Source organism: Labrus bergylta, chromosome 21 (assembly GCF_963930695.1).
Source record: "Labrus bergylta chromosome 21, fLabBer1.1, whole genome shotgun sequence".
In the NCBI taxonomy this organism is placed as follows: domain Eukaryota; kingdom Metazoa; phylum Chordata; class Actinopteri; order Labriformes; family Labridae; genus Labrus; species Labrus bergylta.
In genome coordinates, this window is record NC_089215.1 from 14,439,315 (window position 1) to 14,455,361 (window position 16,047).

Here is a 16,047-nt window from a genome sequence, read left to right on the forward strand (position 1 = left end):
GATTAAAGCCACAGGAAAAGCTTTGACAACTACTGAATATTGTTAATGAACAACTGAAATATATTTCATGTAAGATCAGTATTCTACTGAAGCCAGAATCCCTTTCTCCGTCCAATCTTTACACAATAAAAATGTCCTCTTGTGTAAAATATAGGCTACCTGATTTTATTCATGTGGAGTGAAATTATGTTTATAAAGCAATTTCCAACACAGTATACGAAAAGGCCCTACATGTATACCTGCATAAAGATCCTACCAACCAACTGTATAAGATACGAAGGTCAAGTGAACTGTCAACCGTTCATATTTTATGAAAGCTGGAACAAAAGAAGAAGCAGCACTCCGCCTTGGCTGGGTCGCTGGGTCTAGTCTGCCGGAAATGGAAACTAAGAAGAAGGCGGAACCTTCGACACGGGGGAACCCGGAACAAAAACACTGACGGACCAATCATCACGGACCAGACGAATCAAACTAACCGCCGAAACTTTAATTTCACACAAAAAGAAGAGAAATAAAAGAGGAAAATCTGACATTTACTTCCAGTATTTATGAACATTTTGTGTTCAAACGGGATGGAGGAGAAGTTATCGAAGCGGAACTGTAAGTAAATATTTACAACAGCTCGCTGCTAGCTCACGGTTCAAAGCTTATTTACAGTCTATTGTTCAAACATTAGATTTAAAGTCTTCTTATGAAGGTGTATGAAGGATTTTACTGCTTTTCTTAACAACGTATGTCCTAAACATGAACTTTACTGATGACTGTTATTGTTATGTTAATTATACCTGAGGTTACATATTTTACAGACAGGTACGTGGGGGAAACACTAATAAATAATATCATTTAAACTTTCCCAGGATTTGTGTTTTCTTAGTTTGTGCAGCAAACTATGAAGTAGGAAACTCTTGAGACCCTCCACAGATGGAGGTCGGAGCTTTCAGAGAGTCTTTTAAAGACTCCCTCACACAGGCCGAATCAAAAGACACAACTGGACCACACACTTCACTTATGCGAAATTTATTAAAGAGGACCTTTTATCCCCCTTCTCCACCTCTTCAAACAGTCTCCTGTGGTCTAAATGAAACATCTGTGTGCTGTGCTTTGGTCAAAATATAACATGAATCAAGCACCAGAGGAGGTTTGTGACCCTGTATAAACCAGCTCTCTCAGAACGCTCTGTTTTGGTGTGTGTGTCTCTTTAAATGCAATGAGCCCCCCCTGAGTTTTCCTGGTATACGTCACTCCTTTCACTAGCAAGAATAAAAATGGCGGACCTGTGCAAAAGTTTTGTTCTAGGCTGGAGGTGGAGTCCATGGGTTGAGATATCAGGGGAGGGGATTTTTGTTTACCAGAATCCCACTGTGACATCACAAGGAGAGCAAATTTGAAACAGAGCATTTTTCTCTGTGTTGTAAGACTTATACAGACCACAAACAAAGGACTGGATGGGTTTATTTCACATTTTGTGGGTCAGTAGACACTCAGGTTACCAAAATATATGTTCAAAAACACTGTACAAGTGGATTTTTCACAATATTTTCCACGCACTTCGACTTCCTCAGGGTCACACTTAAGTCAAACCATTGAAAAATGACATTCATTTCACAAGACAGGTTCTCAGGAGACGAATGAATCCATCAAACATTGCAGGCAAACTCCTGCATGTCATAAATTGCACACAAACATCGTGGGCAACGCTTCAGGAAACACCTGATTGTCAGATTTAATGAATTTGAGAGTGTTAAGATAACCCTCCTCTGTTTTCACTCAGGTGCCTCTCTGCCCCTCTCTGCCCTGCGACTCCTCGTCCCCCCGGTCAGACTCGTCTCTGCGGCCGTCTGGCATACGGTCCAGCAGAAACATGTGGCTGATTATGGGATGCTTGAGGAGTTTGTTTCCATGGTTACGGACATTGTTCCTGAGCTACTCGCCACTCGCCAGAGGGCCCAACTAGTCCTGGGACTCAGAGCACGGGTGAGGAGGATAGTCACTAATGTGGCTGGTAATGTGGGATATAATTGCAGCTTACTTTGTGAATATTTTTAATCAACACATAATATTGATTGCTGTGCTAAACTATTTCAGAGGAAGACTTTGAACACAACGCTCTTTTTCCGTGTTTTCAGCTGATTCTGGAGCTGTGCCGGTTTGAAGCGGACTCTGTGCTCGTGCAGCCTCACCTGGACAGAGTGCAACACCTGATTCAGGAATGGGTCAGAGAGGTGAGTTCTCTTCGTCTACCGTCATACTCTTTAACATGATCTGTTTATTCTGCAGATAACCGTGTGATGCCCATGTCATGCTAAGTCATGTCATGTTATGTATGCTATGTCATGTTATGTCATTTTATGTCATGTTATGTATGCTATGTTATGCTACGTCATGTTATGTCATGTTATGCCATGTTATGCTATCATGTCATGCTATGTCATGTTTTGCTTTATCTTGATATGTCTTGTTATGTCTTGTTATGTTTTTGCAGGCTGGTGCAGAAAATATGGAAGTGCCAAACTCTGAGTTTGTGGATCTGGTTAAAAACTTGCTGAAGAATCCAGAGGAGAGGGAACACTTCTTTCAGGTCAGTGTGAATGTGTCTCTGTAACGATATGAATATCAAACAGCTCTTTTTCTCTCCATGCCGATATCAGGCTTCCCCTTGCATCCTTAATATTGTGTGTAAAGAAGAAGAATTTCCTTCCCATCTTTCAGAAAGTCTTCCCTGAAGAGTTTGGACCCGGGTTTGAAGACACTCTTCACACCTTGATGTGGACGTTTCTGTCCAGACTTGAAGAGTTTCTTCCTCTTCAAAGTTTCCATCAGGTTTGTGCACAATCCACATGAAATATAACTTTGAAATCACTCTCCAGAAACTCCGGATAAAGCACGTGGGGAAACTTTGAAGGGAACATACTTTGCATGAGTGCATTTGAGGTTCAGCTTAATCTGTTGTAGCTTTTTCCTGCCTGACGTCTTCCTCTCCCTCCAGGTTACCTCCATGTTTGGCGAGGTGTCGTCAGTTTTGGAGGACTGCATGAACTCTGTCTCCGGATGTGAAGAGCTCAAAACCCTGCTGCTGTATCAGAAAGACCTCAGCCGGCTGGATCACAATGGCAAGCTTTAAGAGTTACTCATTTCTTTAATATCTTGCCTTGTGTTTAGTAATTGTAATCTCATCTTTGAATCCGACCTCGGCCTTTTGCTGCATGTCGTCCCCCACTCTCTCTCCTCCCAACATTTCCTGTCTCTCTTCAGCTGTCCTGTCTAGTAAAGGCAAAAAGGACCAAAAAAATACCTGTAAAAAACACAACTTCTGTGTCTTAATGAGACGCCAACTTGACTTGAAAAACATGAGTATATAAATGGAGTACTGCTGCTCTCTCTCTCGGCTAAAGTCCTTGATAGAGTGCGCCCCCTCTCCCTCTCTCTCTCTCTCTTCCTGGTTTCTGACTCTATCCACTGTCCTATCCCTGTAATGAATGACTAAAAAGCTCAAAACAAAATCTGGGGAAGGTAACCGTTTGGGGGCTTGTCTGGGATCCAAACGTCAGTTAAAAATATGACTGAAGATGTGTTGTTTTTTTTTCTAATGGTTGGTTTGCGTGTCCCATGTACGAAGGCTAAAGTCCTTGAAAGCGGCCCGGGTTCATATCCGGTCTGAGGCTCTTTCCTGCATGTCATACCCCCCCCAATCTCTCTATCCGCTGAAATTACAAGAAACTCAGCTTTATTTTAATGATTCAGTTAATAGTTTCCTTGTTGTTGTTTCTTTGTCTTTCAGATGGCTCCTTGGATGGGGCCTGCATCATTTCAGCTCTCAAACTTCACTCTGTTGACATAATAGATGCTCGAGCACAAGCTGATGTCTGGGAGAAACCTCTCTCATGTACGTCCGACCTGGAGAGGGAGTCTTTGACATCAGTTCATGGAGCAACGATAAAGACGGACACAAACCCCGAAGATCAGACGAGTGACGCGGAGGTCTGTGAAGCTAATTGGACTCTTCAGGAAGAGGAAACAGCCCTGCCTAGTAGAGAAATCACCCCTGAGGAAAGCCTTCTGCAAAGGCAAAAAGAGGACGTTTGTGTTAATATGAAAGAATGTCACGTTCAGCTCAAAAGACTGGACTTGCCGCTCTTTGCGCCGTCTCGACCTGTGAGAGCAAACAGAGGGCTGAGGATGAAAAAGATTCTGTTGGAGGAGAAGAGAGATCTCCGTGGAAAGATTGCTCCTGACACCAAACCTGTTCTGAAAAAGAGAAAAACACACAACAGGACTCTCTCTGAGGCGTGTGACGAGGAGAATTCAAACATGTCGTATATTTCTCCCATCAGTAACTGCAGCGAAGACGACTCGTGGTCTTACTACTCCGACAACGACTCTTTCCATAAGACTCCGAGTCCGAGTGTGGCTGATTCATGGTCTAACTACTCTGATGACGGGTCTGTCTTTGAGCCTCCGGTCAGGACTTTCACTGATGAGGAGTCTTTGTCAAGCTGCTCGAATGAAGAGACGTCTTTGGTGGGTGCTAAAAATGTCTCCAACGTGAAAGCGAGCACCACAATAAAGAAAGTGGAGTGTTTTATCTGCAAGGAGCTCATCAGCACGAGGCTGAAAACTCACATGAAAACTCACTTCCCCACCGGCAATTACGCCTGCCCTCGGTGTGACAGCAGGTTTAAACTCTTGATGTCTCTCAAGCAGCACTTAAAAAGAACCTGCTTCGAGTACGGGCAGCGGCAGGTGGATCCGGAGAAGCCGGACCAATCCAAAAACCTCTACAAGTGTGACAAATGTGGAGAAGCGTTTAGGTATAAAGTGTCCCTGGAGAAGCACAACCTGACCCACCATGAGCTGTACTGCAGCGTGTGCAGGAAGGTGTTACGGGACGCAGCAGCGTTGGCGAGGCACAAGGCCTCCCACACGTTGTTTCAGTGTACCCGCTGCGAGGAGACCTTCACGCTCTTTAAGCCCTTGCTCAAGCACTGCCAAAACATCCATGAAATCAACAAGCCGTTCAGATGCAACCGCTGTTCGAAAACGTTTTCCAAGCTGCGCGTTCTGATCGCTCACGAGTGGAAGCATACGGGTCACCTCCCGTTCCAGTGCGCTCAGTGCAGCTTGAGAGTGAAAACAGACGCAGATCTCGTCTCGCACCAACGAGTCCACACGAGAGAGAAGCCTTACCTGTGTGCGGAGTGCGGCAAGACTTTCGCCCAGAGGTCCAACCTGCTGCGACACTTAAACCTCATCCACAGCGAGTCCCGAAACGAGAAGAAGTACTCGTGCTCCGAGTGTGAGAAATCCTTCAAAGAGAAATCCTCCCTGAAGAAACACCAGAGGAGCAAACACTTTGAAACCCTGACGCAGTTATTCCGTCACCCGTGTCAGTACTGTGGAAAGATGGTCGCTGCTTCTACCATCGCCAGACATAAACTAATCCACACGGGAGAGAGACCCTTCAAATGCACCGTGCCCGAATGTGAGAACTACTTCAGGTCGACCTCTGAGGTGAAGAGGCACGTCCTCATTCACCACACCACGGAGAGGCCGTATAAATGTGACGACTGTGGGAAGGGCTTTGTGAAAAAGTGTTACCTCAACAGTCATGCCAAGATTCACTCGGGAGAGAAGCCGTTTGTCTGTCACTGCTGCGGCAAAGCTTTCCTGAAGCTCTACAGCATGCATAGACACAAGAGACTGGTACATACGGTCGAAACAAAGTGAAACTGAGCGCTGATGATGCTCTGTTTATCAGCTGTGTTTCTTGGGCCCGCAAAAAGAAGTCTACGACACAATGAGACTACATCTCTGTGGATTCATAGCCCCCTCATCTCTTCTTCCACACACCATGACGTTCATTTTGTAAATGACGGTCCTTTTTAGAGTCAAAAACAGTCACGTTACACGCTGTCTAGTTTGTTCCTCGAAAACGTTTTAGTGCTTGCAACTGACCGCAGGAAGTTTACAAATATTTGGTACCTCAGACTCCTTTTTTTTGTCATGGTCAAATGACAAAACAGGTATTGATCAGTTTTGATTTTTCCAGAATATATTCATTCTCTACCACTTATCCGAGGACGGGATTTATAATCCCTCCAGCGAGCTCTGGGTCTACCCCTGGGTCTCCTTCCAGTCGGACGTGCCTAAAAGACCTCCCGAGGGAGGCAACCAGGAGGATCCTGATCAAGTGCCTGGACCACCTCAACTGGCTCCTTTCGATGTGAAGGAGTAGCGGCTTTACTCCGAGCTCCCCCTGAAAGTCTGAGCTCCTCCCCCTCTCTCTAAGGCTGAGCACAGACACCCTCCAGAGGAAACTTATTTAAGCCGCTTGTATCCACGATCTCATTCTTTCGGTCACTAACCAAAGCTCATGACCACAGATCACAAAGATCGACCGGTAAATCGAGAGCTCTGGGATATCATTAAAGGTCTTTACCACGACGGTCCAACGCAGCACTCGCAATTCTGCTGATGCTGCACCAATCCGCCTGTCAATCTGGCACTAGTGCGATATTGAAGTTTAATATTCCGGTACTGTGACAACCCTACATTGTATAGCAGCCTCTGCTACAGTAAGAGTATGAATGGTGTTTATCAGTAGGAAGACTTTAAGGGCTAAATGACAACACACCACAAATCATTAACCATTTAATTTATATTTAATAATCAAAGCGCCACCTGAATACGAAGCAGGGCCCGACCGATTTGGGATTTTTGGGTCCGATACTGAAATCCATATTATAAAATCATCATAAAATAAATCTGATACGGATATATCAGCTGATATCTTAGATTTGTCTTCTAGATGAATGTAAACACAGTTATTGTGATGATCCTTCAAATGCAGTTATCAAACACGTGTTGAAAAGATTAATAATGAAGATGTGATGATTACTCAACTGGAAAGTAACTGCTCATGTACGAGCGTCACCGCTCGACACTGCAGAGTGATGATGCTTGTTGTAATCCATATAGCGCCCTCTGCTGGTGGCAGTGAACTGCTAGTGTAATACAATGAAACTCATGAAATGATGTTTGACTGGTGAATAAATCGAGTAATATCGGCGCATATTTGCGATAAAATAAGCCGATACCGATAATCACTGGACGTGCTAATATCGCCAATCTCGGTCGGGCTCTAATAACAGGCAGAGGAATTTATCCCCCAATATCTTTTTCCTTTTCCTGTTTTCTTTTACTAGAGCATGAATGCAGAAATATAAAATGAAGATTTATTTCTGTTTCATTTCCTGTAACAATTGTATGTGTTATGTATAAAGTGGTAACACAGTTTATGACTTTATCGTTTTATTTTTATTTTTAAAGACTAATTTTTTGGCCTTTGCCTTCATTCGAGTGGACAGTGGACAACCAGAGAGAGAGAAGGGCATGACATGCCAGAAGGAGCCAAACCTTGAACCCAGCCGCTCGATTCAATGACTATAACTTTCGTACATGGGCTGCGACTGTCAAAGCCTGGCTCAAGGGCCATGACAAATATGAAAGGACACAAATAATAATGTTTTATTGTAAGAAAGTAAACTAATGAATGAGAACTTCAAATGCTGAGTGTATCTGTCAGTAAAGTCAGTCGTGTGAACTTGGATGTGTCATAAATGAAGTGTGTGGTGTTGAGAAGCAAACTGTCATTTTTTTCTTCCAGTAGGAGTCACTTTTTGAGGCCCGGAGTTTCACAGGACCTCACAGACTTATAGCCAATGTTTTCAGTAAAGTCAGATAAATCCAGATATAAATAACAGCTTTATGTATATAGAGCTTTACAAACAACAGAGTTGATCCAAACATACACAAGACAACAAAAACAGAAGAATGAAAGAAAGAGAAAATCAAGAGTGATGAAAAGATATCAGAATCAGAATTGTTTTGTTTTTTTATTGCCACATACATTTCCACATACACAGAATTTGTCTTGGTGTTTTGGTGCAAAAACAGTCAACAAAGGAAATAATAGCAAGAACTTAAATAAAATAAAATATAAGAAGTGATTACAAATATCTATAATATAGTATAAGAAATATAAAAACACAAAAGGTGTAGTTTTGAAAGTCCAGTAAGGGTTAATGAAAGGCCTTCACGTTATTGTGATGTCTGTGTTATGTAGGGGAGGGCAGGCTGACAGCAGAGGGGAAGAAACTGTTCTTGTGGCGAGAGGTTTTTGTCCTGATGGATATCAATGTAAAATATGAGTTATCATTTCAAGAATAATGATAGTAATGCAAGTATTATTATTAATAATCATAATAATAATACTACAAATAATAATAAAAATAATAATTTCACAATTTCCCAGTCTGGAATCAATAAAGTAATTCTATTATATTATATTCTAATAATAATAATAATAATAATAATAATTATTATATTAGGCATGATATAACTGTACTGAAGAAATGTGTACAGAAAAAAATAACCAAGTACCTTTTCACGTATGACTTAAATATTTTGATATAGTAAGTGAGAGACACTCCCGCTGCGATGATGCGGAACTCCACAAACACTTCTGTTCGGTTTCCAGCCGGATTGTTGTTCCGGACGGACCGCAAGCCAACCGTTGACGCACAAAGATCGCCCGAGTGACTCTCCGCATCCCTTCATCGTTAAAGACTCAGTTTGACTCTGATCGACAGAAGTTCTTAGTTTGTCCTGATTGTAATGTAACACCGGGATCACGCAGGATGGACGGTGAGTTTTAACGGTTACACTCGTTTGTTTGGCTAGGCCTCGACGCAGCCCGCGCGCGGGAACATTAACGTCAGGAAATAGTCATTAATTTAAAATATAATGTCCTAACTAACTAATTAAAAACACTTTATACTGCTGTTGGTATCCTTTTATTACCCGTAAGGCGCAACGACACCGCTAGGCTTCAGGAAATACATTTATTTAGTGGTTCAGTTTGTGAGCTACATGCTAATGCTATGATAGCTTTGCTAACCGTAAACTAGCGACAGGAAAGCTTTTCTAACTCTTTAAAATGAGGTTTTATTCTGATGTAACATACATATTGTAAACCCCGTAAGAGTGGAGCTTGTACGCTGGGTGTGTGTTAATGTGTGTCACTTTTATGTCGTGACTTTTAAAAGCAGCTGTGATAGTTGTTTAGCAGCCTTGATAACATCAGGATATTTTTTAAAGCTCCTCATGTTGTCCTCATGTTGTCTTCATGTTGTCTTCATGATGTCTTCATGTTGTCTTCATGTTCATCTTTCATGATGTCCTCATGTTGTCTTCATGTTCATCTTTCATGTTGTCCTCATGTTGTCCTCATGTTCATCTTTCATGATGTCCTCATGTTGTCTTCATGTTCATCCTTCATGATGTCCTCATGTTGTCTTCATGTTCATCTTTCATGATGTCTTCATGTTGTCCTCATGTTCATCCTTCATGTTGTCTTCATGTTGTCTTCATGTTTATCTTTCATGATGTCTTCATGTTGTCCTCATGTTCATCCTTCATGTTGTCTTCATGTTGTCTTCATGTTGTCTTCATGTTCATCTTTCATGTTGTCTTCATGTTTATCTTTCATGATGTCTTCATGTTGTCCTCATGTTCATCCTTCATGTTGTCTTCATGTTCATCTTTCATGATGTCTTCATGTTGTCCTCATGTTCATCCTTCATGTTGTCCTCATGTTGTCTTCATGTTGTCTTCATGTTCATCTTTCATGTTGTCTTCATGTTGTCTTCATGTTCATCTTTCATGATATCCTCATGTTGTCTTCATGTTCATCCTTCATGTTGTCTTCATGTTGTCTTCATGTTCATCTTTCATGATGTCTTCATGTTGTCCTCATGTTCATCCTTCATGTTCATCCTTCATGTTGTCCTCATGTTGTCCTCATGTTGTCTTCATGTTCATCCTACATGTTGTCTTCATGTTCGTTCTCATGTTCATCCTTCATGTTGTCTTCATGTTGTCTTCATGTTCGTCCTCATGTTGTCTTCATGTTCATCTTTCATGTTGTCTTCATGTTCGTCCTCATGTTGTCTTCATGTTCGTCCTCATGTTGTCTTCATGTTCATCTTTCATGTTGTCTTCATGTTCGTCCTCATGTTGTCTTCATGTTCATCCTTCATGTTGTCTTCATGTTCGTCCTCATGTTGTCTTCATGTTCATCTTTCATGTTGTCTTCATGTTCATCTTTCATGTTGTCTTCATGTTCATCTTTCATGTTGTCTTCATGTTGTCTTCATGTTCATCTTTCATGTTGTCTTCATGTTGTTAGTCTGTGAATCCTTCAGAGAAGCTTTGCTTAATAAAACTCCTTATTTAACTGATACTGACGTCAGTAAAAACCCTAATATCAGCTGCTGACTCTTGAAGCCCCTCACTCCCTACGTGTCCGCTTTCTTCTGATTGGTCGGTTCCGAAGGCCTCAGGGGAGCAGAACACTGCAGGGCTGCCAGAGACGGCTCTCTAGTCTCAAGAGGTTTCAACCTTACGACGAGGCTTGAAGCTGTCTTGTGAAATTCTTGGTTTTCTTATTGGGGAACTGAATGATTTAAAGAACAAGCCATTTAGCGCCCACTCCAGACTCATCCTGGGACTCATCCAACATAAGCTTTCATGATCTGTAACGTTATGCACAATGTGAAGGTTTTTCTACACCACTTAGTAATGTGTCCTCTTTTTGTGTTCATCAGGAGCGTTTTCACGCAGTGATGCATTCATTTAAAAACATGTAGACGTAGTAGTAGTGTAGTGTTTCTGTTCTATTTGAGCCCTGCACAGTTCCTACAGCTGAAGCTTCATATAGGCTCTGCAGCCTTTGTTTATAGGCTTATAAAGTTACATATAACCGGGATGGAGTTGTTTTTGCGGACTTATTCTTAAGTTTCGTTTTCACCGCTGCGGAGCAAAAAAGGAGGGGGAGACGCGTCAGCATAAACTACAGCATGATAGAATAAACATGTAAGCCTGGTTCTACGATCTCTCTCGCTTTGGCAGATCGTCAGCACGTTCAAATCCTTCACGATCTCAGATCGTTATATCACACACCACTACACTCCAGCATCATTCTTTTTACGTCATGTCTTGCCTCAGGAGACCCTGGCCCCCCTCCTGTCTGACAGGGGTAGTCACCAGCTGTGAATTGCATTTTCAGGAGTGTATATGTGACAACACCTATATTTACCCAATGTCTATCAATTCTAGTGCAAACCACCATCAGAGCTCTTCCACAAGTGCTTCAGATAGTACTGAGAGGGGTGTAAAACGTGGAGTCAGAGCACAGTTTGTTTTAAAAACAAAACGGTGGCACAATTTCTAACCTACCTTAGCATTGTTTTCTGCGTGTCCCAATGTATACTGTGTGTATCATGACTGCAGCCTTTTCTGTTTTTGAATTATTTCATACTTTAAAAAAAACCTTTTTTGAAAAGATTGATTTCCCTGTTTGCAGGTCCCACTCTTCCCCTCTCTGCTCTGCGCCTCCTGGTCCCACCAATCCGGCTGGTCTCTGCAGCCATCTGGCAGACGGTAGAGCAGAAAGTCGTGTCCGATTATGGGCTGCTTGAGGAGTTTGTGTTCATGATTACGGAGATTGTTCCCCAACTTCTTTCCACAAGACAGCGGGCTGAACTCATTCTGGGTCTCAGAGCAAGGGTGAGTCAGAATAAATATACTTGATCAGTGTCATGGAATTTGAATCTGTGAGTCTTAATTTCAAATCTCTTGATGGCTGATTGTTTTGTTGAGTTTTCAGAACAAAGCATATGGAAGTTGAGGACATGTCTCTCTCATGTCTTGAACTTACATATTCCATCATAAAGTGTTGTTAAGATACAATTGACCTTTTGTTGGCTACATGATTGGTCTGCTGACCAAGATTCAAAGAGCCCCCTGAGAAGGCTAGCAGCCAAGGAAGGACAGCTAACATTGGCCGACATCACTAGCATCAGACATCCATCATATTTTCAATGTTATTAAGGCGGGGTTTTTTTTTTTTTAGAGATTTTGAGTTATCCTCATACACCCTACTACTGTCTCCCTGTACAGTAGCCAAAGAGGGCGCTGCTTGTCAGAGGGTCAAATGGCATTTTCTGAGATGTGAAAGAAGCTCTTCTCCATGTGACTTTGGACCTTGCAGTATGTGCAGGCCTTCAGACAAAACCTCTGCAGTTTTCTGTTCATGCTTTAGTGCAGAGGGATATTGCTACTGCAGTGCAGTGGATTATTTTGAAATTTGATGGATGGAAAGTTTTCTAACTGGTCTTATTTAGATTTTTATTTGCACTGTGCTAATGTGAAATGAAAGCGACAATCAGGAACGTTTGACCTTGACGTATGATTATTGAAAACAGATGATTCTCCCCTCAGAATCACTTCCTCATTTTTGCTGCTTCCCTCTGATTGTAGCTCATCCTTGAGTTGTGTCGATCCGAGGAGACGGCTGACCTCCAGATTATTCAGCCACATCTCGACCGAATGCAGAACCTCAGGTCCCTGTGGAACGTGGAGGTGAGTCTAAGCCTCAACAAGGAATATCTGAAATGGTTTTATTTACGCTACGTTAACGTCATCTATGATTGTGAAATACTGGGAAGTTAACCATTTAAAACCATCTTTTGTTGAAGGTCGATAATCCAGAACAGGAAGCCACCGACTCACATTTCATGGGTCTAGTCCGAAATCTGCTGAGAGATCCTGAAGAGAGAAGAAACTTTTTCCAGGTTTGACTTGTTACACAGATTGATCTCATGTTTCATGGTATGTATGGATCACTTATTTAACAATGAAAGATTTGCTTTGTGTTCCAGGATGTTTTTCCAGGGGACTTTGGCCCCACGTATGACAAAGCCATTCAGACTCTGATGTGGCTCTTTCTGTCCAGACTTGAAAAGCTTCTTCCAACTCAGACTCTCCAACAGGTAAACCTCAGTCAATTCTAGAGTGTGTTCTTTTTTTTTTTTCCACACACACATTTCTCCTTCTGCACCCACACAGAAGCTGTTCAGTCTTGTAGTATTCAGACTTTCTTAAATCTATTATAGAGGCCAACAATAGAAAGATGTACATTGTCTCACATTAGTTTTCTTTCTGTGTTTGTCAGATTGCTTCTCTGCTCAGCGACACGTCGGCTGTTCTGAACGAATGCATCGAGACTTTCACTCAACCGCAGGAGCTGAAGACCCTGCTGGACACTCACAAAGACCTCAGCCAGTTAGGGGACATAGGTAAGCTTCTCAGCACTTGGTGTGTGGTAAATTTTAAATGTAGGTTTTGCAGAGAAATAAAACAGAATTGCACAATACATTTTTAATGTAATACGAAATAAATGTTGTCTCTCAGCTAAAGTAATCATTTGAATTGGGCAGTTACACCATAATATTAATCATAATCGATAAATTATGTCCCTGTGAAATCTGTTCCTGTGATCTATTTTTTTCAGATTCTTACATCGTTGACAGTGGCATCTTGTCGGCGCTCTGTCTCCCCCCTGTGGAAAGAGTCGTGATCGTCAATGAACAAACAGAAACGGATGCAGAGTGCGGACATGTCTATACAGTCTGCACAGAGATGGAGGTGGAATCTGAGAACAAGGAGGTTTATGTGGATGGAAGCAGGGCTGCGGGAGAGTGCGTGCCGGCACAGTGGTTTGGTATCAGCAGTGAGGTCAAGGCAGAAATTGTAAGCCAGGCTGCCATGGACCCCATCGAAGGCGCTGAGGCCAGTGAGAGCGAAATGGTAGAGGAACAATCTGAAACGCTGATGATTGGGGAAGACGGACAGGTGACGGTGCTCGACATAGAAGAAAAGAAGCCAAAAAGACGAGGCAGGAAGAAGAAAAATCCTGAGGATCAGGACTTTGAGCTGCAAAGCAGAACAAGGGGAAAACAAGAGGAAGAATTTGACGTCTTGTGGGAAAGACCGGTGAGGAAGAACCGGGGGCTGAAGATGAAACGGTACCTGTCACAGTGGAGGAAGTCAAAGACAACAGCCAGTACTGCCGCCAACAGCAGTACTAAAAAGTATGGCAGAGGCCGAGGTGCAGCCAGGAGCAATGACGTGGACGAGAGAACGTGCAAAGTGTGCGGCATAGTGGTGGCTCGTGCCGCACTGTTGGAGTGTCACATGAATCAACACTCGCAGGATCTGCCTTTCTCTTGTCCTTCGTGTAAAAGGTTTTATAAGAGCTTGCGTTACTTGCAGCAACACAGATGTCCAAATCAGCCAAAAGGAAAGCCTGGCAGGAAGCCAAAGCAACAAGGGCCTGCAGCAAGTGAGGGAGAACAATCATCCAATCCTTTGGACACAACCAATGAAACACAAGCATCAGACAACGCAGACCTGGATCACTCGCCTTCCTCCAAAGAACCCGGACTGAGCCCAGACGACAAGAGTATGGCCGAGGGTCCTTTTTTCTGCCCTCACTGCAGTGGGGAGTTTAAGTGCAAACAAACTTTCAGGTTTCATTTAAGGAACATTTGCTACAGCGAGCAGCAGGTTGACCCGGAGAAGCCTGAGGATGAGAAGCACTGTTTCAGATGCGACGAATGCGACAAGGCGTTTAAGTACAAATCAACGCTAGATTCCCACAAACAAACTCACAACCCGCTTTACTGCGAGGTGTGCATGAAGCTGGTGCGTGACTCGGAGGCGTTGGCCATGCACAAAGAATCTCACACTCCATTTCAGTGCAACCGGTGTGAGGAGAACTTCCCCGTGTTCAAAACACTTCATAAGCATTACATCGACGCCCACAATCCCACCGAGCCTTTCACCTGCACGCACTGTGAGACGACGTTCACCAGTCTGAAACGTTTCATCAGACACGAGTGGAAGCACACCGGATATCAGCCGTTCCAGTGTGCTCACTGCACCAAAAGATTCCGATCATACTCGGACCTCGTGGAGCACCAGAAGAAACACACTAAAGCGTATCCGTTCCTCTGCTGGGAATGTGGGAAGAAGTTCCGGCACGGTGTAACTCTGACGAGACACGTGGAGCGTGTTCATCACTCCGGAGAACCCATCATCGAGAAACCCTCTGCAATCTTCACCTGCGCCCAGTGCGGGAAGACCTTCACGTCCAGGAGATGCCTTCTTAAACACGATAACTTCCATCACAAAGGGCAGCGATTCCCGTGCGAGCACTGTGGGAAAGGATTCTTTGGGAAGGACGCTCTGGTGAGGCACACGCTGATCCACACAGGAGAACGGCCTTTCAAGTGCGACGACTGCGACAAGTCTTTCAGATCATCTGCAGAGTTAAAGATACACAGGAGGTATCACACCGGGGAGAGGCCGTTCAAATGCAACATCTGTGAAAAGGGCTTCGTCCAGTCCTGCTTTCTGACCTTACACATGCGGACGCACACAGGAGAGCGGCCGTATGTCTGTACAATTTGTAGCAAAGGCTTCTCAAGCCTGCACGGCCTGAAAAGACACAGGAGACTTGTTCATGCATAAACATGATACTAACTCCCTTAAGGATGTTTTGTTTAAAGTTCTCCTTTTGAAGGAGCTCAGTAACAGCTTAAATTAAAGAACTGCAGAAGTGAGCGTGCTCGAGAACGCCTCGGCAGTGTGGATCCTGACTGAAATAGGAGAATTAAAACCAGGTGTTCCAGTGGAAGGACATCTACTCTGAAATAGTTTGCCATGTTGCTGCAATCACAGCTCGAGTTGGCAGAAACAGTGAAATTGTAAAGTGCATAATAAAAATCTAACTTTGTATTTTTGACAGGAATGTTTGCTGTAGTTCTACAAAAGATTTGTATGTATAAATGATATAAACCTTGTTTCCTTATCAGAATTGATTTCTTTTTCTTGAATAAATTAAACCTTTGATTTCAAGTGTCATCGGATTAACTCAAGAGGGATCTGAGTCGTGATTTGGAGCTTTTCAATTAGCAGTTCTGGTTTCCAGGTAGCTGATTTTAATGCAGGTAGAGGGCATTAAAAAGAAGCTCTGATTGAATCTGTTCTACAGATTCAAGATATTTAAAGGTCACATATGCAAAATACTCTTCACCATGTCTAGTCTGTCTAAAAACCTCCCCATGATGAGAAATGTCCGTCCTC

At 43.1% G+C, this 16,047-nt stretch overlaps 2 protein-coding genes across 2 annotated transcripts; both read left to right on the forward strand.

The window, feature by feature from the left end:
- Positions 1 to 415: 415 nt before the first annotated feature.
- LOC109988656 (zinc finger protein 569-like) lies at positions 416 to 7,291 on the forward strand. The gene is made up of 7 exons (XM_020640215.3): positions 416 to 600; positions 1,772 to 1,974; positions 2,127 to 2,222; positions 2,483 to 2,578; positions 2,710 to 2,820; positions 2,987 to 3,110; positions 3,779 to 7,291. Exons 1-7 carry the CDS (start codon positions 549 to 551, stop codon positions 5,722 to 5,724), a joined length of 2,628 nt encoding a protein of 875 aa, XP_020495871.2. The 5' UTR covers positions 416 to 548; the 3' UTR covers positions 5,725 to 7,291.
- Positions 7,292 to 8,534: 1,243 nt separating this feature from the next.
- On the forward strand, positions 8,535 to 15,839 carry LOC109978205 (zinc finger protein 420-like). The gene is made up of 7 exons (XM_020627675.3): positions 8,535 to 8,703; positions 11,423 to 11,625; positions 12,379 to 12,480; positions 12,597 to 12,692; positions 12,780 to 12,890; positions 13,073 to 13,196; positions 13,412 to 15,839. Exons 1-7 carry the CDS (start codon positions 8,697 to 8,699, stop codon positions 15,430 to 15,432), a joined length of 2,664 nt encoding a protein of 887 aa, XP_020483331.1. The 5' UTR covers positions 8,535 to 8,696; the 3' UTR covers positions 15,433 to 15,839.
- Positions 15,840 to 16,047: the final 208 nt, after the last annotated feature.